The sequence below is a fragment of the Octopus sinensis genome, linkage group LG26, assembly GCF_006345805.1.
Source record: "Octopus sinensis linkage group LG26, ASM634580v1, whole genome shotgun sequence".
Taxonomy (NCBI): Eukaryota; Metazoa; Mollusca; class Cephalopoda; order Octopoda; family Octopodidae; genus Octopus; species Octopus sinensis.
The window spans coordinates 904,239-926,525 of NC_043022.1; the positions used below are offsets into that span (position 1 = coordinate 904,239).

Consider the following 22,287-nt stretch of genomic DNA (forward strand, 5'->3'; position numbering starts at 1 on the left):
CAGCATGGTTTCTTCTGTTGGATGCAATGCAAACCACTTTACAGAGTGCACTGGATGCTTTCTATGTGGCATCAACATGAGCAAGGTCACCGAGGAACCCACAAGACAAAGACAAACCCTCACCCACCTCAAATGATTGGGGGAGTCGTAGAGAGGAAGGTGGCACTGTGCCAGGTGATGACGGAGGGAGAGTAAGACGGAGGGAGAGTAAGAGGGAGGGAGAGAAACAGGATTCTTGTTGTAGAAGAGATACATGACTGCCCCAACTGGAAAAAAAAGAGAGAGAGAGAGGCAAGCAGAGAGAATACTACAATAACAACAACAGCAGCAACAACATTTGAAAAGTAGTTATAAATATTTATTCCCATTTTTTACTAACATTCAGAGATTTGAAGCAATCTTCAGCAACAACATTCTTATACCAGGTTTTTTGTGGCCGAGATCGAAACAATTCAGTCTTTCTCTGAGCCCTGCGTTCGCTCATGTGATTGATTTCTTCTCCCTAAAAAGAAAACAATATTTCAAAAGAACATTTAAGACAGACACATTCAGGAAATTCCTTTTAATTGCATAGCTTGGTTAATTGCATGACTGCTTACTGTTTACTTAGCATCAAATCCATGCAGAATTGTTCAGTTAAATGCATATGCAGGACATGTCGATTTTGGTTAATTGCATATATTCTTTTATTCTTCTTTTACTCATTTCAGTCATCTGTGTGTGTTGGGGTCTCCTTGCCTTGTCAGTGTGCGACAGCTGTAAATGAGCATCACTGTCATACAAGCAGTGTCTACGGAACACCACCTTAAAGGATTTCAGCCAAACAAATCAACCCCCATGACTTATTCTTTGTAAGCCTAGTACTTATTTTATCAGTCTGTTTTGCCAGACAGCTAAGTTACAGGGACATAAACACACCAACATTGGTTGTCAAGCAATGGTAGAGGTGGGGAGACAAACACATACATACATACAACAGGCTTCCTTTACTTTCTGTCAACCAAATCCACTCACAGGACTTTGGTCAGCTCAAGGTCACACAAGTGCCTTACAGTGGGACTGAACTTAGCACCATGTGGTTGGGAAGCAAGCTTCATACCACACAGCCATGCCTGACCCTATATATGCAAAATTTGTCCATTTTGGTTCACTGTATCTAGATAATTTCTCCAGAGGGAATTTTTTTTTCCCTAATTGAAAACAAAATTTAACATTTGATTTGATGGGGGAAGTGAAAAATAACAATTCTGGAAGCTTCTGTTTACAAGAGTAATTTTAACAACTGTACGTTCCACTCTTCCGTGCAAAGTTACTTCATATAAATTGCTCTGTTAAATTCCTCAGTCACTTAGCGGTCATCAATTGTGCTAGTATTGAGGAGTGGCCATGGATGGTGGCTCTAAGGAAAGCTAGTCACTATAAAGTTACACCTCACAGACCCTGTTATATAAACATGCACAAACATTGCTTTATGCTACAAGTGCAATGGATGTCTTTATCACACACATGAAAACTGCTAACATCAACAGATTTCACTCTCTTGCTGCAGAAATCAAATCTATTCACTCAAAATTTTACTACCCTTTAACTGTGCAGTTTTATATACGAATCTATCTTTTGTTGAGGAACATCATGTTTGAAACAATTTTCTAATGAGATATTGAAACTCTGACGTCTGGCAGTTGACTTGGCAGATACCCATAAAATTATTAACTCTGAGCACCTTTTCAAACTCCACCTGTCTAACACCCATGGACATATTTACAAAGTCAGAAAACAGCATAGCTCCCATGACTTTCGGAAACATTTTTTCACGCTGAGAGTTGCTGAAGCATGGAACAAACTGCCGGCATCAGTTGTTAGTTGTCAGAGCACTGCATTCTTCAAAACTTCCATGCTTCCTGAGATTCACCAACGCTACACCTGATTTTCTCCCCTCCATACACACGCAAATATGTATCTGACACATACACTGTTCACTTTCCAGACATTTGTACATTACTGCATATGCTTTATATGCACTTTTGACAAGTTGTGGTGCACCTGAGCACTGTATACAATAATTTCATTATTATTATTATTATTTTGAGGCAACAAGACTTGCAGGAAATACCAATTCTAATTTTTGGAAAATATTTAACATCATTACTGGAATAAGCATCAACATCAAAAATCAAATGGAAATTGTAGTTGTGATACCTGCGCCAGTGGCATGTAAAAGGCACCATCCGAACATGGCCGATGCCCTTGACTGGCTTCCGTGCCTGAAAAAGTACCAACTGATCGTGGCCGTTGCCAGCCTCGCCTGGTACCTGTTCCGGTGGCACATAAAAAGCACCCACTACACTCACGGAGTGGTTGGCATTAGGAAGGGCACCCAGCTGTTGAAACACTGCCAGATCAGACTGGAGCCTGGTGCAGCCTCCTGGCTTCCAAGACCCCAGTCGAACTGTCCAACCCATGCTAGCATGGAAAACGGACGTTAAACGATGATGATGAAAGGGTTAAAATTAGTTAATTACAACATAAAAGAGAATAAAGGATGTCATCAATGTCGTAATCAACTTCGTTAGTGTAATCATCCTTATCATTGTTACTATCATTGATTAACCTTTTTACTGTGGAAATCAGACAAATCCACTCAAAATTTCTTAACAGGGGGAAATGGTTATAAATACCAGTCTGTCTTTTGTTGGGGAATGTTTGAAATTATTTTGTGTTGAGAAATGTTGAGGTTATCAAAGCAAGGTGACTTGCAGAAAATACCATGAAATTTAATTTTGCACTTAAAAGGGTTCTCAAATTATTTAACCATTTCAATGAATTAAAAGCTCTCAAATTCCAGCTTGTTTGATTTTTTTTTAAATCCTATTTTTAATTGCACAACAAATTTTCTTCTTCAGTTAATAAATGTTTCTCACCAACATTGTTTAACTCTTTTGTTACCAACTCGGTTGAAACTTGCTCTTGATTTGAGTACAAATGTCTTGTTTTCATAAGTTTTAAATTAAAATCTTCCACCAAACCTTAGTCACAATTTATGTTCCTAACACTAGCTGAATGATAACGAAGTTATTTTACTAAATTCTTTGTTATATTTAACGTAAGTGAAAAAAACACAGAACATCTCAAAATAAAAACAGTAACAAAAGGGTTAACATCCACTTTCCTTAAGTTCATAGGGGTCAGATGGAATTTGTTGAAGCAGATTTCCTCTATTAGGAGGCACAGGCACTTACACATGTGAAGACCTGTCAAACCAGGTAAAATCGTAGTCCTGACCGATGCCAGTGCTGTCTGACTGGCACCTGTGCTAGTGGCATGTAAAAAGCACCGTTTGAGCATTGGGCCTCATAGAGGCAGTGACAGGTGACCGAGATCTTTGGTGATATATCGTACTTGTGTAGACCTGTCAAACCAAGTGAGATCATAGTCATGGCCAATGCTGGTGTCATGCTGCTGGCATGTAAAAAGCATCCATTAGAATCTTGGGCTCAGTACACTCTGTAAAGTGGTTGGCATTAGGAAGGGCATCAAGCTGTAGAAACCAGGCCAAAATAGACTGTGGAACATGATGTGGCCCCTGGCCTTGCCAGCTCCTATCAAGCTGTCCAACCCTTGCCTGCATAGAAAGTGGACATTAAATGATGGTGAGATATATATGAGACCAGCTTCTTTCTTTCAATTTCCATCTACCAAATCCACTCACAAGGCTTTAATTGGCTCAAGGCTATGACAAAAGAGACCTGCTTAAGGCGCCACGCAGTGGGACTGAACCTAAGATCGTGCAGTTTGGAAGCAAATTTCTTACCATACAAACATGCCTGCATCTAAATGTAGCCAAATTATTTTACCATTTCAATAAATTAAAAACTCTCAAACTCCAGATTCTGGGGGAGTTTTTTTTTTTTTATTTTATTTTAAATTGTGTAATAAATTTTCTTCTTCAATCACTAAATTCTGTTTCTCTGTTGTGGATAAAATTTGTATTAAAAAAAAAAAGAGAAAAAAAAAGCTTTTTTAAAATCAAATGGATAATGAATGTTATTTTGTTTGTCTGTCATTACACACTTACATAAACCTATAATTAACCTAATTAAATGTTTCTTAACCGCCGTGATCCTAATTATTATCTTTGACAAATTCAAAGAGTGTGAAAGCCACAATTTGGTTATGTGTGAATAATTGAAAACTTCATTCAGTTGCTTTACATCTGTATTTCCATGCTGGCATGGGTTAGATGGAGATGTATTGGGGTAGTATTTTAAGGTTTGTTGCCCTTCCTATTCCCAACTTTCTGCCACCTTATTTGCAAAACAGTTAAGGGGGTATTACTTTTATTTATTTATTCCAATGGTCTTCAAAAGCAGAGAGCTACAGAATGCATTGTTTACAGCGAAAATAAACAGATTGCTAGGATCGTGGCAAGAAAAAACACAGCGTAAACATTCATAAACATGCATACACACACACGTATGTGTGTGTGTGTGTGTGTGTGTGTGTGTGTGTGTGTGTGTGTATATATATATTGTTCTTTGTTCTTTTGTTTCAGTAATTAGACTGCAGCCATGCTGGAGCACCGCTTTTAGTTGAACAAATCGAACCAAGACATTGAAAGCCTAGTACTTATTCTGTTGGTCTTTTTCGCAGAACCACTAAGTAACGGGGATGTAAACAAACCAACATCGGTTGTGAAGCGATGGTGGTCAGGACAGACAGACACACACACACACATATATATATATATACACACACACGACAGGCTTCTTTCAGTTTCCACCTACCAAATCCACTCACAAGGATTTGGTTGACCCAAGGCTATAGTAGAAGACACTTGCCCAAGGTACCATGCAGTGGGACTGAACCCAGATCCATGTGTGGTTGGTAAACAAGCTACTTATCACACAAACACTCCTATATATATATATATCATCATTTAATGTCCATTTTCCATGCTGGCATGGGTTGGATGGTTTGATAGACACTGACCAGCAGAAGGGCTGTTCAGAATCCGTCTATTTTGGCATGGCTTCAATGGCTGGATATCCTTCCTGACACCAACCACTTAATAGTGTACTGGACGCTGTTACGCAGCACCTGCACAGGTGCTTTTGATGTGGCACCAGCACCTAGGAGCTCACAAGGTTAGCTGGAGATGGTTGCAGGGGACAAGCCTGTGTGCAAGGACAACCACACTTTTACTTAGCTTGACAACCAATGGTGTGTTTATGTCCCTGTAACTTAGCAGTTTAGCAAAAGAGACCAATAGAATAAGTACTAGGCTTACACAATATGAGTCCTGGGGTCGATTTGTTCGATTAAAGGCGGTGCTCCACCATGGCCACAGTCAAATAACTGAAACAAGAATATACACACATACACACACACACACACGTGTCGGTTATCTCCCCTGTCAGTGCATAGAAAGTGCTTTTTGTGGCTATAAGGGTCTTTGACTCATGTTTCTAGCAATGTAGGTGCTACCCTGCACCCTGAGTTACTATCAGTGACAAATGAATTTTTCCTTTTTGGCATTATGTTGCATCCAGCCACCTTTGTTATTTTAGATGGTTGAAATTTACAGAAAAATAAAAGACGAAGACAGGAGTATAAACAACAAGTGTGTATTAGGTTGACGCTCAGTAAGATGAGAAAGTCTTTTACGTTTTCGAGCCTACACTCTTCAACAGAAAGGAACTTGAGGAAATAAACAGAGAAAAAAAAAAATCTTTTGGAGTTAGTGGTCAATCATGATGCTATTTTCAGTTTCTGTGAACAAATTTGATTCATAGGACCCTGGTTCTCATGGAGCTACAGTTAAAGAAAAAACACTTTTCCAAGGTGCAGCACAGCGGGACTGAACCCCAAACCATGTGATTGGGAAGAAAAATTCTCAGCCACACCTTGAAAGACTATCAAAAGTGAATTCAAAATCCCCATAGGTGACAGTTCAACAGACTGCTGTGTCAATATATTTCAATAAAAAACAGGTTGGAGTGAAGTATAAGTAAATCGTGTTACACAAAATATAATGAAGGAACATGGCTTAGTGGTTGGGTTATCTGGTTCAAGATCATAAGGTCAAGGGTTCAATTCCCAGTGGTGTGTTGTGTCCTTGAGTAAGACACTTTATTTCATTTTGCTCCAGTGTCCAATCACCTGACAAAGATGAGTTTCACTTGTAATTCAAAGGGGCCAGCATTGTCACACTGAATCTCCCTGAGAACTACATGAACCCATGAAACCCCAGAGTACTTAAATTTCTGAATATTACTTTTAAATTTTTACAGATTATTGAAAATAGGTTAAAATGAAAAAAAATAATTATTAAAACTCCTTTACTTCAAATAGAAATGGAAATACTCGGTGTCCTAGGACAGTGGAACTTAATGGTTTGAGGGCGTGTGTGTGTATGTGTCTGTGGAGTACTCAACCCTTGCACGTTAATTTCACAAGCAAGCTGTTCCATTGATCGAATCAACTGGGTCACTCATCATACCTGACAGAGGCTAGTTTTGTATATGAAAAGAAAGTATTTTCCGCTTCTTTGATCAGATATTGAAGTGTGACATACAAAGACCCCCTTTGGTCATGAATGACCATGGGATTGCACCTAGAACGTTACCCTCTGAATCACAAGTCCGGTTAAGGTTGTTTATGGAAGACCAGCAATCACCCATGCATACCAGCTCCCCACTCTCTGTGCCACCAATGTTATCCAAGGCAAAGGGGCCAATACAGCTTGGTATCAATGACATCACAACTCATTTCTACAGCTGAGTGAACTGGAGCAACGTGAAATAAAGTGTCTTGCTCAAGAACACAACATATAGCCTGGTCCAGGAATCAAACTCACTACCTCACGATTGTGAGCCGAACACTCTAACCACTGAGCCATGTGCCTTTACAGACACAATACATTACAACAGACAATATTATTGAAATCTTAGAATTGGTCACTTACTGCTGTAAATTAGGCCGGTTTCTTTGTTTATGGCTACAGAACTGGTTGAGTTGGTGTTGCCTTATTTGCTGAGCCTTTTTATACTTGGTTGGGCCTCATGGAGGTTCTTTTTGGGCATTGGGCCTGACAGTGGCAAAGCGGATGAGTTTCTTTCAAGCATTAGGCCTCACGGAGGAGAGGTGGCTGGGTTCCTTTCGAGTGTTGGGCCTCACAGAGAGGCAATGACCAGGACCTTTGGCATTATGTTGTGCTCGAAAAGAAGATTTACGAAGCCAAGCAAAATCACAGTCATGACGGATACCAGCGTCACACAAACTGGCACATGTGCCGGTAGCATGTAAACACACCCCGGTGTCACATAAATGGTACTTATGCCAGTGGCACATAAAATCACCCATTACACTCTCAGGGTGCTTGGTGTCAAGAAGGGCATCCAGCCATAGAAACCATGCCCAACAAGAAAGGGGCCTAGTGCAGACTTCCAGCGTGCCAGCCCAGCCAAACTGTCCAACCCATGCCAGCATGGACAACAGACGTTAAATGGTGGTGATGAAGCCCTGACATTGGTATTGCTTTCTTTGCAGAGCTATTCACTTGGCACTCCGTTATCTTTAACCTTTTAGCATTTAAACCGGCCATATCCAATCTAATATTGTCAGTTTAACGTTCAAGCTGACCAGATCTGGCCTCTCACACTTACCCTACACTGCCTTTCTAAAAGTAAAACAATTACATCATCAGAATCTCAAAAAATGCCTGATTAATTGAAAACAATGTGAATAGATAAGGATTCCATTTGACAGAGTAATCCGATTGCTAAAACATCAAACCACACCTAACCAAATATTCTTCTTGTTTTATGCTCAAACTGGTTAGATCTGGCCTCTCACATCCACCCAACAATGTCATTCTAAAAGAATTCCATCACTGAAATCTCCAAGATACAAGATGATACCTGATTAATTGAAAACAATGTGAAGAACCAAGGATTACATTTGACAGAGGAATCTGAATACTGAAGGGTCAAAGATGTCCAAAAGAGGTTTTACAAGTGAATAGGGATGGATTAACTCAGTTCTATGATTGGATGAGTACCAATAAGGGATTTTTTAAAATTTTTACACACCCATTAGCCCTGTTAAAAAAATTCTCATGGACCCAGTGCCAATCCTAAGAAGAAATAATCGTTTAATGGAGTCAGAATGCTTCAAATTTGGTCTCCTTTGCTTGAAATAATCCATTGTTACTCATAAACAACAGCCATAGTATAAAATGTCTAGGTTTTGGAGTCTGGAGGTCTCTGGTTGACACTTTGAACAATTCATGTAAAACAATGTAATATTTAAGAACTAGCTGGCCCCATGCGGTCAAAAATTTCAACTAATTGTAATATTTTATAAATAAATAAATAAATATGGATGGTAAATCAAATTAATACACTTGTCAATGTTCACATACATTCACATACTTCCCTTGTACAAGCACACACACACACACAGTGTTGAAACACTGGTTTTTCTTTTCAGCATTGAATGTTCACTATCCCATTTGCACACACACACATTCACATACTTCCTTTTTACATACACATGTACTCACACAGAGTTGAAACACTCCCACTACCAGTTTGCCATCACCCCTTCCTTCCTCATGTTGTGACAGAGAAAAACACGAGTATTATTATAGTAGATGCTAAGGTAGAAAGCTGGCAGAATTGTTAGCATGCTGGGCAAAATGCTTGGTGGCATTTTGTCTGTCTTTATGTTCTGAGTTCAAATTCTGCAGAGGTCGACTTTGCCTTTTATGGCGTAGGAGTGGCTGTGTGGTAAGTAGCTTGCTTACGAGCCACATGGTTCCGGGTTCAGTCCCACTACATGGCACTTTGGGCAAGTGTCTTCTACTATAGCCTCGGGCCAACCAAAGCCTTGTGAGTGGATTTGGTAGACGGAAACTGAAAGAAGCCCATCGTGTATATATATATATGTGTGTGTGTGTGTGTGTGTGTGTGTATGTTTGTGTATCTGTGTTTGTCTCTCGTGACAACCGATGCTGGTCTGTTTATGTCCCCGTAACTTAGCAGTTCGGCAAAAGAGACCAATAGAATAAGTACTAGGCTTACAAAGAATAAGTCCTGGGGTCAATTTGCTCGACTAAAGGCAGTGCTCCAGCATGGCCACAGTCAAATGACTGAAACAAGTAAAAGAGTAAAAGCGTAATAAAATAAGTACCAGCTGGATACCAGGGGGGGGTCAATGTAATCAACTTACTCACTTCCCTGAAATTGTGTCAAAATTTGAAACCACAATTCTCTGTGGATTTTGAACCCAGAATGTAAAGACGGACGAAATGCCGCTAAGTGTTTGGCCTAGCGTGCTAACGATTGTGCCAGCTCACCACCTTAACGACGATAATGAAAACAGTTTCAAATTTTGGCACAAGGCCAGCAGTTATGGAGGAAAGGGTAAGTCAATTACATTGACCCCAGTCCTCAGCTGGTACTTAACTTCGAAAGGGGACTATATGGACACCAGTGGCACTGAACTCACAATGTGAAGCTTCCAACCTTACAATAATAATAATAATCCTTTCTACTAAAGAGACAAGGCCTGGAGCAGAGGGACTGGTTGATTATATCGACCCCAGTGTTTCACTGGTACTTAATTTATCAACTCCGAAAGGATTAAAGGCAAAGTCAACCTCAGACATAGCAACAGCTGAAATACCGCTAAGCATTTAGTCCAGCATACTAACAATTCAGCCAGCTTGTCCCCTTAATAATAATCCTTTCTACTATAGGCACAAGGACTGAAATTTGGTGGGAGGGAACTAGTTGATAACACTGACCCCAGTGTTTCACTGGTACTTAATTTATTGACCCTGGAAAGGATGAGAGGTGAAGTTGACCTCAGTGGAATTTGAACTCAGAATGTAGCAACAAGCAAAGTATTACTTAAGCATTTCATCTAGTGTGTTAGCAATTTTGCCAGCTTACCACCTTAATAATAATAATAATACTGACACTCTCTCTTCTGGTGTAACATTGGATAGATCTACATGGCCACCAAACCAAAATTGCCAATCTCACTCAAGTCACATGGCTTTGTTAAAAATATGAAAGAAAACAATATATATTGAATGATATATTTCTAAAACAATGCCTGAAAAACTGACAGGATGGGCATGTTAGTAACATTTTTAAACACAAGTCAGGTTAGTCAGGTTTAACAACAACAAAAACAATAAAATAAAAGCAACACCAAACCTGGGAGAGAAACGACTTTGACAGAATTTCCAGGTTGTTCTTTTCTCGTAGAAGATCTTCTAGAGCTTTTTTCTTCATTCTTTCAGTAATGTAAGGGTAGAGACGGACTTTCCTGAAGAACAAATAAATAAGATTGCATAAATAATCATGTGACTGAATTCTTCGAATGGGAACCTGCTTCAATATTTTTATAACCAGGTTCACTCTGGTCTCATTTTACTAGCAAGCTTAGACCAAAGCGAACCTCTCCTCATAAACTATGGATAAATTTGATACAATAATAAAATGTATTAAACTGTAAATAAATATTTCCCAACACATCACTGATAGATTTTTAAACTAATGCTTACGGCCATATCACGTTGAAAGCACCAGTTCTCGCATGATAACCAAAGTCAAGCAACATCGAGCCTAGTTAGTACTTAGATGGGTGACCACTTGGGAAACCTAGGTGCTGTAAGCATTAACTCCATAGGCATATGAGCAGCTGTGTGGTAAGTAGCTTGCTTACCAACAACATGGTTCCAGGTTCAGTCCCACAGCGTGGCACCTTTGGCAAATGTCTTCTACTATAGCCTCGGGCCAACCAAAACCTTGTGAGTGAATTTGGTAGATGGAAACTGAAAGAAGCCTGCCGTATATATGTAAATATGTTTGTGTGTCTGTGTTTGTCCCCCCAACATCGCTTAACAACCAATGCTGGTGTGTTTGCATCCCCGTAACTTAGCGGTTCGGCAAAAGAGTACAATAAAATAAGTACTAGGCTTACAAAGAATAAGTCCTGGGATCGATTTGCTCAACTAGAGGCAGTGCTCCAGCATGGCCACAGTCAAATGACTGAAACAAGTAAAAGAGTAAAAAGAGAGAGTAATGAAGTATTTTAATTCAAATTACAATAAATGTAAACGAACAATGCTTGCTTTGAGAAGCTTTGAGCTTTGAGATATACAAGATTCAGATAAGGAACTAATTTATTCTCAAACGCAGAAATGCTGATAATATAGCAGGATAAAGTCTCCATATTTTGTGGCAAAATTTGTGAGCAACCAGACATGAGACTCAAACCCACATCCCTTTATCAGTCAAGTGCTGACAAATTTTTCCGCAAAATATGGAGACTTTATCCTGCTGCTTTATCAGCATTTGAGAATAAATTACTTCCTTATCTGTATCTTACAATACATCTCAACGCTTCTCAAAGCAAATATTGTTTGTTTACATTTATCATAATTTGAAGTTAACCGACAGCGTCTTATATCCTAGCTTTAGAAGTTCAAAAATTGCAGTGGGCAGTTTAGCTTAATTGGTAAAGCACTTGACCGGTAATCAAAGGGATTTCAGTTTGAGTCTCATGGCTGGTTGCTGAAAAATTTTTCCACAAAATATGGATATTTTATTCAACTGTTCTATCAGCATTTCAGCACTTGAGAATAAATTATTTCCTTCTCTGTATCTTAATTCATTTGTATACAGGGAACCCGTCTTGTCAATGAGGAAGAGGATATTTCTAAACAATAATTTAAGAATAAATACATTTATATTATGTTCCTTCTCAAGCCATGTGTGGCTCATAAGGGCCGGTTTCCCGGTTTCTTGGCGTATAGCTTCCCCACCTGGACGGGACGCAGCAAGATGCAGGAGGAAAGAGTGAGAGAAAGTTGTGGCGAAAGAGTCAGCAGAAGTTCGCCATTACCTTCTACCGGAGCCGCGTGGAGCTTAGGTGTTTCGCTCATAAACACACACATCGCCCGGTCTGAGATTCGAACCCGCAATCCTTCGACCGGGTGATGTCAGCTAACAAACAACATCAAAGATCCACAGCCAAGCTCCAGTCAACAACAAATTTTTATGTAAATTTTGCAACTATTTTCTTACACTAATTTGTGTATTTCTCGTATTTGCATTCTTTGGTGCTTTTCTATGTACAAATAGCACTGTTGTAATACAATACAGAAGGCTGTGTGTGACATTTACCTGGGAATGTAAAAATATAAAACAAAGTTATATAGGCCTATAGGCAGACTAATGACCAAATTGACTTGCGACCAATCAGTTGGAACCAATTGTGGTCATAAGTCAACAACGACCTGTCTATATAGAGATATCTACTTTTGCCTTGTTTCATTCACTGTACTGCAGCCATGCTGGGGGGCCTTGATGAGCTTCAAATAAATTGACTGCAATATTTTTTTAAGATCAGTAGTTATTTTATCAGTCTCCTTTTGCTGAACTGCTAATGTATAGGAACAGAAACAAGTCAACAGAGGTTGTCAAGTGAGTGAAGAGGAGAGACAAACACAAATAGGTTTGTGGTGTTTGAAGTTTTGCAGGCAGTGATACGACTTTTTCCAAGTTCATCTCCTGCATGGAGGGGGGTATATACAAAACTATACTGGTGTTTCACACAATTTTTCAGTTAAAGGGTTCACTCTTTCTATGGCCATTCAAAACCGTCCAAGGGTGGTTGTGCATAACTTTACATTTCCCCAGTCACCCCGCAAAGCCATTAAAAAGTCTATAGAAGTGACTTTTTTGTGAATTTTCTATCCCAAACCCAATCAAAATGCTTGAAACTTGAAACGTTAATTGAATGGCAGCTAGGTGTATGTGACTGGTCGGAGATTTGGACAGTACTCGTGTGTATGTATGTACACACGCAGCTGTATATGCATGCACTAGCACTATGACCCGGCAACACCGGGTCATAATGCTAGTTTATATTATAGAAGATATATATATGCACTGAATGGCATCAAGTCCATGGGTAAAAATACCTGAAAACTACTCATTTAGACACTAGTCTGAATGCCTACCAACAAGAAACTCCTCCCCGTTGTAAGACAGTAAGCATGGGATATGAGGAATATAAAGCGGCCATTTCTACCACATTATCTTAACACCTTCCATTAAGGCACTTGTTCATCCGAGTTGTCTCCTTTGAAAGGAGAGCCTGATCGGAATAAATCGATAAAATATATTTATTTTTGTTTTAAAATTTATTTGGTTCCTATAGAAATAAATTAGAAATAATAAAAACGGAAAACACAAAATCTAATTATGTTCAAGGCGAAGTACAAGTATTTAATTAGAAATTTCAGATACTTTAAACGACATCCGTTAAGGTTATGTGAACTGCGCGTTACATTTGAATAGCATTTCTCTCTAATAACCAGTAATTTAAATTCTACGGGAAAGCTTGAAAATGACACAGGAATTTAACATTAAAATTGGAGACAAAAAAAGGAAACGAAAATGCAATACAGGGTTGTCTATTTGAAAAAAGATTACTACGTGACATTTAAACAGGGGACTTTCATATTTAATCTTTCTTTAACTCGTTTTAGTCACTGGACTGCGGTCATGCTGGGGCACAGCCATGAAAGGTTGAGCCGAACAAATCAACATCAATTATTTTGCTTTTATTTTTTTTTTTCAACTAAGCATTGGTACTCATTTTATCGATTCTTTTTGCCGAACCGATAAGTATTTTTACATTCTCTTTGAACTTTTTTCTGGAACTTTTAAGACTTTCTTTTTTGCACATGGCAAAAACAAACGGTGCAACTGTTTTGGAGTGGGAGGTGGTCCCACCCAAACAGTGGATTAAAGATCTTGAGAAGAGGGCGGTGGTACTACGGACCTATTCTAGGTCATGTGGTGCCATCGCCCTCTTCGACAAGAGCGTAATAGAGAGAGAGAGTTGGCAGACTTCCTGCCAACTATAAAATTTATTTCACCGGGGACCAAATTTGCAACGGTGTGGTTGCTGTTTTGTACCCCCGAGGAAGCTGGCAGATTTGCCAGCGAGCCCCTTCAGGGAAAAGAAATTTTGTTCCTCCCCACTTATTGTGGGAGGAAGATAAGAAGAGCTTGGGTGTGCGGGCTGCCCCGGGCACGGAGGCGGGATGGATCGAGAAGACCATCCGGCAAGGCCTGGGGGATAGCGGGCCCAGGCTATTGAGTGTGAAGATTACTGCCGCAATCGACTGGGAGGGGTCAAAGGCAACTTTGACCCTGTGGACCTCGGTGGCTGTGGGAGACCTGATGTTTCCAGATTTCCTAAAAATGGCCGGGTACAGGTACCCGGTGATACTTGAGGGACGCCCCACCCTGGCCATATCAAAAGGAACTGTCCAGGGGGCCATGGTGGGGCCCTGGAGCATGAGAAAGAGGTGCTCGCCGCCCCCTCATTGGAGAGGGAGACGGTGGAAGTCATGGAGGAAGTTGCCTCCACGAAAAGAAAAAGAAAGGTAACAATGGTTGCTCACCAAAGAATGTTCAGGCGGCGGAGGAGGGTAGCAACCCCCGCGTCTCTCAATGCAGCCCCTTGCTCCCGCAACCTCAAAAAGAAAGAGGAAAAAGAGGAGCAGAGGATGGTCGGCGGATGTTCCTGGCCCGCCAACAGAGCCGCAGGTGGGATGTGTGTAACCTGCGGATAGGGCTCCGTCAGTGGGAAGTATGCCACTGACGGAGCAGTGTGAGGTCCCTTTCTGTGAAGGGGAGGTGTTTGTCCTCCTTTACCACAAGGGAGGGATGGTGAGTAAATTTTTGGACGGCTTGGGTGAACAAGAACGTGTGTACTCGGACTGCGCAAGTAGTCTATGGCCTCCGCAGGTGGCTGCGGAGGTAGTAACTGAATAAATTTTGTCAAGGGTCACAGTGACCTTTTTTATTTTTTTAGTTTATTTATTTTATTTTTTATTTTATCTAGTTTCAGCTTACGAGCTGTGGCCATGCTGGGGCACCGCCATTTGGTGTTGCTACATGATTTTACTTCACAAATGCTTTTTAGCAATTGCCATTTGGTGCATGAGAGAGTTCGATGCAGCTGCCCTCATCTGCACCTCCTGCCGTGAATTTGGTTCATCTGGGACACCTGACAGGAAGAGATCCAGTTTTATTTTAAAGACATCTGCATCCACCCCATGCAGGTCTCTCAGGTTCTTTGGCAGGATATTGAAGAGCTGTGGGGCCTCTGAAGCCCAGGCTATCACAGTATCTTGTCCTATATCTTGATGGCATATTTGACAAGGAAGAATTTGCTTTCCTCTTTGCAGGCCCCGACTTGTTGATGCAGAGTTGTCTGCAGGCGGCAAGTCACTTAGCTTGGGAGACTTGACAAAGAGAATCGTTGTAAGAAACTTTGTATTCGAGGGTTTGTCGGTCGGTGGGCGCCAACATCCCTATCATTATGTTTCAGTTCATCTCATCTTGTCCATGTCCAGCCCACAAGCTTCTCTCTGTGTGCTGCCCTTGTGGAAAATTAAATGAAATAAAGAAGCTTGCTTCCCAATGACTGTGGTTCTGGGTTCAGTCCTACTGCGTGGCATCATGGGCAAGCGTCTTCTATAACCTCGGGCCGACTAAAGTTTTGAGTGGATTTTTTTAGACGGAAACTGAAAGAATCCCGTTGTACATAACGTGTATGTTTGTGTGTTTTCCTGTGTTTGTCCCCAACCACCGCTTGACAATTTGTGTTGGTTTGTTTACGTCCCTACAACTAAGAAGTTCGGCAAAAGAACGATAGAATATCATAATAAAAGACACTTGCTCAATGTGCCGGGCAGTGGGACTGAACGCGAAACAGAGTGGTTGGGAAGCAAGCTTCTTAACCCCACAGCCACGCCTGCGCCTACAGATTTTTTTTTTATTTTCTTTTATAACAAAATAATCTGTTTCTCAGATTAATTAGTTTTAAGAAGAAAAAATAATTACTGTTTCTATTTTTTCTAATTTAACGAATCAATGAAGCAATCATTGAATGCGCTCTTCAATGAAGGGAGAGAACTTTGTTGGTTTGACCTTTTGCATCTTTGTCAATGAGAGATGTCCTTCCAATGAAGAGCAGATAACTCTGCAACAGGGGAGGTAACTTCGCAAAACCTAGAGAATTTAATAAGTCTTCCTACTCTAGACAAAAGTACTTATTTTATCGACCTGAAAAGATCAAAGGCATGTAAAGCCGGAAAAATGCCGCTAAGCATTTTATCCGACACGCTAACAGTTCTGCCAGCTCGCATTCAATCACCTGACAGAGCGTGTCACCGTCGTTCTCAATTGATTGGCAAGAATTGCCGGCGAATTCCCTTCTAATCAGATTTTTAAAATGGACACGATTATATGTTGTCCTAGTTACACTATACCAGGTAAAAGAATGAAATAATTCTGATCATAGTGGTAGTCCATTAGAACTGACCTGGGGTTAAACAATAACAGAAAAAAGTACAGCCTATACATGAAGAATATTTAAACTCCAATATAGAAAGGTCTAAAAAGGACGCGAAATTTGTGCTTCAACCTCATCTATACAAATGAGAGAATCACTATGTGATAGCTCGATCTGCTAGAAGTTGCAGTCGAATCTCACTCGAATCACATTCTACTGTCTCAGAATAAGGTACATTGAATATTGTGGCATTGGTAAAATGAAACGGGTACAGCTGCTTATTGAAGGTGAAATTGGGGCTAAAAAAGAAAAAAATAACGTGGCTCAACCTAGTCGTTCGACCTACTAGAAATAGTAACCAAATTTCCCTACAAATAATACCCTACTGTCTTGAAAGGGAAACGGACACACTGACTAATATAGCCCAAGGGATCCAAAATTTGAGGTAAGAAGGGGATGGTCACAGGTTAAACTTGGCCTTAACAACAACAAAACCTACCAGAATCGAATGATTCTGTGTTTGTCAATAAACGTCTGACATTGTCAGGAGATTATAAGGTAATTTTAGAAAGAAAAAGCATCTCTGCGAGATATCTTTAATCCTTTGTCCTGTGTCTCACATGTTTCCCTGGAGTCCCTACATCATAAGATACACATTAGCATTTTTGTTTCAACCACCAGAGTAACTTGGGACTTATGGAAGGAAAGCTTCATATTACTCAGAATGTATGAAAGAAGGGTTAACTAAATTCTGGAAACAAGCATGGACGTTTAGGTCAAACTTACGAAAAAGCTTTGGATAGGCTAAGGGTTAATATCTGACTCGGTAGATAGAAACTGGAAGAAGCCCAGCATGTGTGTCTTTGCGTTTCCTTGCCTTGACATGACATGATAGTCGTGAACAAGTGTTGCCATCATGCAAGCAGTGTCTGTTGTTTGCAATCTTCCACGAAAACATGTCTGGCCAAGGGGAAGCATTATCTCACTTGGAAACAGATGAGGGTTGGTGACAGGAAGCACGTCAAGCCATGAAACATCCGGCTCAAAGACATTCGTCTGACCCATGCAAGCACGGAAAAGTGGACATTAAAACAATGATGGTAGTGAATTGAATTTTAGGTTCAATCTCACAGCATGGCTCCTTGAGCAAGTGTCTTAAGCTTTCTCCTCTAAGACTTTTCAAGAATGAAATCTACTTCAAATCACATCCTAATGTTTAAAATTTGAAAACGATACATTACATCTGTGTTTCCCAACCTGGTCCCATAGCAAAGTTCAGATTTAGGGAGCAGGGACACAGGCCTGATGAAGGGATCCACACAACTAGCTGTTTCTTCCTGAAAGTTTCTATTACTTTTTTATTTCTTTAATATTTATACACAAAAACATACATACATTCCCTATACACAATGCGTTTTCAGTGCCACTTGACTGTGTAATCCACCTGGCCATTTGCACTTTAGCTTGTAGTCTAACTTTAACCCAGATCAGGTCATTTTACAGTGTGGACTGCAGATACTGTGGTATGCTGCATGCAAAAGCAGCAATGCATTTTCTGTATCTTAAGTTCAGTCATAAAAAAAGAGTTACTAAGAAACGAGAAAGGTATCTGGTAGTCGTGGGATGGGTTAAAAATAACAGCTAAATCGCTCTTTTAAATCACATATTTTCCCTTTTTCTTTTCTGCATAATTGAATGAATTCAAAAAAACTAAAAGTTATGAGGCATTATATAGAGTGCTTAAAACAGAATTCTACCATGAGGAGTTATATGGGGTGCTTAAATATAGAATTTTGGCCTAGAAAGGATTTGTTTGATACTTCAATAATAATTTATTATCGATGAATGAAGCATCAAACGGGTATTGAAAATGCCTCGTATGAATACTATGTTAATGCTTTGAAGTTCATAAGGTGGGTAATATGAAGTGCTTAAACCAGAATTTAAATGACCATCCCTAAAGAGTAAATTGCCTACGTCTCTTCGGTGAACTTTAGGACAGTTTCTGAGGGTGGAGGGCGACCAGGGGCAAAATGACGGCCGCGGAACTTCCTGAAATGGTAAACCTCACAAAAAAATAACTTGAATTTGGCGGCGGGGTTGCGATGCGACCCACCTCACGAGTCATGTCTCATGCAACCCGCTTTTCGAGAAAGGTTACCTATGTCTAGTTTGGGGCCACAGAAAAATTAAGATTGGAGACGAGCTAGAAAAAGGTCGGAGCGAAGGGCGACGGTAAAGAATGCGCACAACACGCGGTGTTAAGGGTTCGAATTACGTGGAAAACGGATGGTGTGCGTATTCTTTACCTCTGCCATGTTGGGAACCACTGCATTTGGTAATACAGTCCTACGAGCCACTAAAAAAAGATGTAGTCACGGCTGGAATGTCCTTCACAAAGGGTCAAACTAAAGGGTCTAACTAAAGGTTAGATACTAGGGCTGTTCTGTCAAGAATGACCTAGGAATAAACAAAAACGAAGGAGGCCTTTATACGGTCACGCAAAATGCTAGAAACAGCAGACTACCTTCCATAATACTCTACTGTATTTCAAATAACACAAAGGAGAATGCAGTCCTATATAACTGCCTTAATAACCCTTTCATTACCAACCTGGCTGAAACTGGCTCTGAGTACAAATGTCTTGTTTTCATAAGTTTTGAATTAAAATCTTCCACCAAAACTTTTGTCACAATTTATGTTCCTAACACTTTCTAAATGAAAGCTGAGTTTTTTTTACTAAATTCTTCATTATATTTAAAGCAATTGAAAGAAAATTAGAGCATCTCAACAGAAATATAGTAAATGAAAGGGATAAGAAAATAAAAAGGACGGGGTAGTCATAACTGGAGCGCCTTTGATAATAGGTTTGCTTGGGTCGGGGTTAGCCAAAACAACAAGTGAAAAAATGTGTGTGAGCTGAATAATAACCAAAGTCGTTAAATGCATTATTTCAGCATTTCATTGGAATATATTAATAAACCTACCCTTTTGTCAAGTGTCCGGGAATATGTTGGAGTTTCTTGAAGAAACAAGAAACAAGCGTGAGTCTCATGTCGGATCGTCAGGTCGGCATTTCACGGGAGAAGAACTAGCATCTTTAGTTTCGGCAAAACAGCGGGGATTTACAAATAAAACAAAAATGATAATTTCAAAGTCTGAATAACACTAAAGTAGATTTTTGTATATTTTAAATAAGCTTTAACAATGAGACATGTTTTAAATGCTTAAATAAAACCCAAATGTGTATTGGTTAATGCGAAACTAAAGTTGTTACTTTTTTTCAAAATGGCTTCGCATCGCATGTTTCTGTTTTGGACCCGAAATATTTCGCCTTCGCTGCTTCGATTAGCAACGACCAAGACTCAACAGAGTAATGTATTCCATTCTCTACCGATTCCTATTTCTTTTACTGTTATCTTGTCAATAATATTTCTTCCATTTGAAACTCTTTATTAGCAGAGAAGTCTCTCGTCTACTCCGGCATTTCGTGACCTTGTGCTTCGATATAAACATCCTGGACTCCACCTGCTAGAAATAACAGTTAAAATCTCTCTCGAATATCAACTTGCAACATTTTTTTTTTTTTTTTAAGCGGGGAGAGCGAATTTGGATGATATAGTGTATGATAAATTGTGTCTGAAAAGACAAGATGGTCACAGATTGCTTTAATCATATTGTAAGTCAGGGAGGGTGAAGGCGCGTGGCTAAGTCGTTAGGGTGTTCGGATCACGATCGTAGGTCGTGAGTTCAATACCTGGCAACGTATTGTGTCTTTGAGCAAGAACACTTAATTTCACGTTGTTCCAGTTCGCTCAACTGGCAAAACTGAGTGGTACCCTGTAACTCAAAAGGGCCGGCCTTGTCACATTCTGTGTCACACCGATTCTCCCTGAGAACTACGTTAAGGTTACACGTGTCTGTGGAATGCTCAGCCACTTGCTCGTTAATTTCACGAGCAGGCTGTACTGTTGATCGAATTGACTGGAACACTCATCGTCGTGACTGACGGAGAACCAGTATAAGTCAGAGCGGGTAAAACAACTTGTAAACGTGCTAAGAGCTACTGGCTGTCGTTCGAACCTTTTAGAAACAACAGCCAACTGTCCATCAAATCACATTCTACCTTTAAAAGAGCACAGAGAAATTAGTTGACGCAATTCCAGATAAACTTTGGGGGAAAAAGAAAGCTCGGGGTGGTCTCGGATGGAAAGTCTTTGATCATAGGTCTGCCAGATCATTAGAGTTGACCTGGAACTGATCAGCATTTCATTCGTTTTTATGTTTTGAGTTCAAATTCCACTGAGGTCGACCTTGCCTTTCATCGTTTCAGGGTTGATCAAATAAGTACCAGTTGAATACTTAGGGCGGTGTATTCGACTTACCCCTCCCCCGAAATTGCAGGCCTTGCACCAAAATTTGAAATCAATATAAAGAATCAGAAAAGCAGAACCATTTGCCCATCAGACAAAATGCTTAGCATTTACTCTTTTTACTCTTACTTGTTTCAGTCATTTGACTGCGGCCATGCTGGAGCACCACCTTTAGTCGAGCAAATCGACCCCGGGACTTATTCTTTGTAAGCCCAGTACTTATTCTATCGGTCTCTTTTGCCGAACCGCTAAGTGACAGGGACGTAAACACACCAGCATCGGTTTGTCAAGCAATGCTAGAGGGACAAACACAGACACACAAACATATACACTCACACACATATATATATATACGACAGGCTTCTTTCAGTTTCCGTCTACCAAATCCACTCACAAGGCTTTGGTCGGCCCGGGGCTATAGTAAAAGACGCTTGCCCAAGATGCCACGCAGTGGGACTGAACCCGGAACCATGTGGTTGGTTAGCAAGCTACTTACCACACAGCCACTCCTGCGCCTTTAGAAACAACAGCCAACTGTCCATCAAATTTCTTTCAGTTTGATATTTAAATTATAATTATTTTTATCTCAGATATTTAATGAACTGAGTAAGCCAAGTGAAATCCTAGTTGTGGCCCAATGCCAGTGTCATGTAACTGGCATATAAAAAGCACCCATTACACTCTTGGAGTGGTTGGCATTAGGAAGGGCATCCAACCGTAGAAATCCTGCCAAATCAGACTGGAGCCTGGTGCAACTCCCCAGCTTACCAGTTTTCAGTCAAACCGTCCAATCCATGCCAGCATGGAAAGCAGACGTTAAATGATGATGATGATGATGATATAAAAAGATATAAACCCAAGAACCTGTTTCTCGTTTATAATGTCTGACATATATTCAGCCCCACATGAAATAAAATTTGTTCTCGCTGTAATTAATTATCCTTCCTGCTTTGGGTATAAGGCCTGGAATTTTGTGGGCTGGATCTAGTTGATTACATCACTCTCAGTGTTCAACTGGTGCTTATTTTATTGACCCTGAAAGGGATGAAAGCCAAAGTCGACCTCAGCAAGATTTGAACTCAGAACATAAAGACAGACGAAATGCCACTAAGCATTTTACATAGTATGTTAATGATTCTGCCAGCAGCTGCCTTCCATTATTCTAATAATACTGGTTTCAAATGTTGTTACAAGTACAGCAGTTTTAGGGGAGGGGGCAAGTCAATTACATCGACCCCTCCCCCAGTATTCAGCTGGTACCTATTTTATTGACCCTGACAGGATGAAGAGCAAAGTTGACTTCAGCAGAATTTGAACTGTGAAGGGAGAACCAGAGAAAATGGTGCACAGCATTTTGTCCGGCATGCTAATGATTCTGCTGACATGTTGCTTTCTTGACTTATCCTTAATAACTAGCTGGCCCCATGCCATCAAAAATGATGGCTAATTTTTTTGCCACAAAAAGGTGGCAAAAAAAATCAAATGATGCTTCAAATCTGTGTGAGAATGTGTTTGTGCATGT

The 22,287-nt window shown here is 40.2% G+C and overlaps 2 protein-coding genes and 1 pseudogene across 2 annotated transcripts in view; 2 read left to right on the forward strand and 1 right to left on the reverse strand.

Annotated features, from left to right (window-relative positions):
• Positions 1–336: 336 nt before the first annotated feature.
• LOC115224878 lies at positions 337–19,530 on the reverse strand. Its single transcript, XM_029795831.2, has 3 exons — positions 19,380–19,530; positions 10,227–10,338; positions 337–502 (listed from the first exon to the last, which is right to left on the reverse strand). Exons 1-3 carry the CDS (start codon positions 19,445–19,447, stop codon positions 359–361), a joined length of 324 nt encoding a protein of 107 aa, XP_029651691.1. The 5' UTR covers positions 19,448–19,530; the 3' UTR covers positions 337–358.
• Positions 10,571–10,689, forward strand: LOC115224917 (annotated as a pseudogene).
• A 134-nt stretch (positions 19,531–19,664) lies between the features above and the next one.
• The window catches only part of LOC115224879 (39S ribosomal protein L44, mitochondrial), a 46,415-nt gene continuing 43,792 nt past the window's right edge, over positions 19,665–22,287 (forward strand). Inside the window, exon 1 of the mRNA XM_029795832.2 lies at positions 19,665–19,765. Coding sequence (XP_029651692.2) covers positions 19,681–19,765 — 85 coding nt within the window. The 5' untranslated portion in view covers positions 19,665–19,680. The remainder of the gene's footprint in view (positions 19,766–22,287) is intronic.

Bases quoted from the DNA above. Each gene is read 5' to 3' on its own strand.
- LOC115224878 (XM_029795831.2), bottom strand. From the start codon at position 19,447: ATGAGACTCACGCTTGTTTCTTGTTTCTTCAAGAAACTCCAACATATT. The intron at 10,339-19,379 runs GTAGGTTTATTA...TTTGTTCTTCAG, and splicing joins CCCGGACACTTGACAAAAGG to GAAAGTCCGTCTCTACCCTT. The intron at 503-10,226 runs GTTTGGTGTTGC...TTTTCTTTTTAG, and splicing joins CAAAGTCGTTTCTCTCCCAG to GGAGAAGAAATCAATCACAT.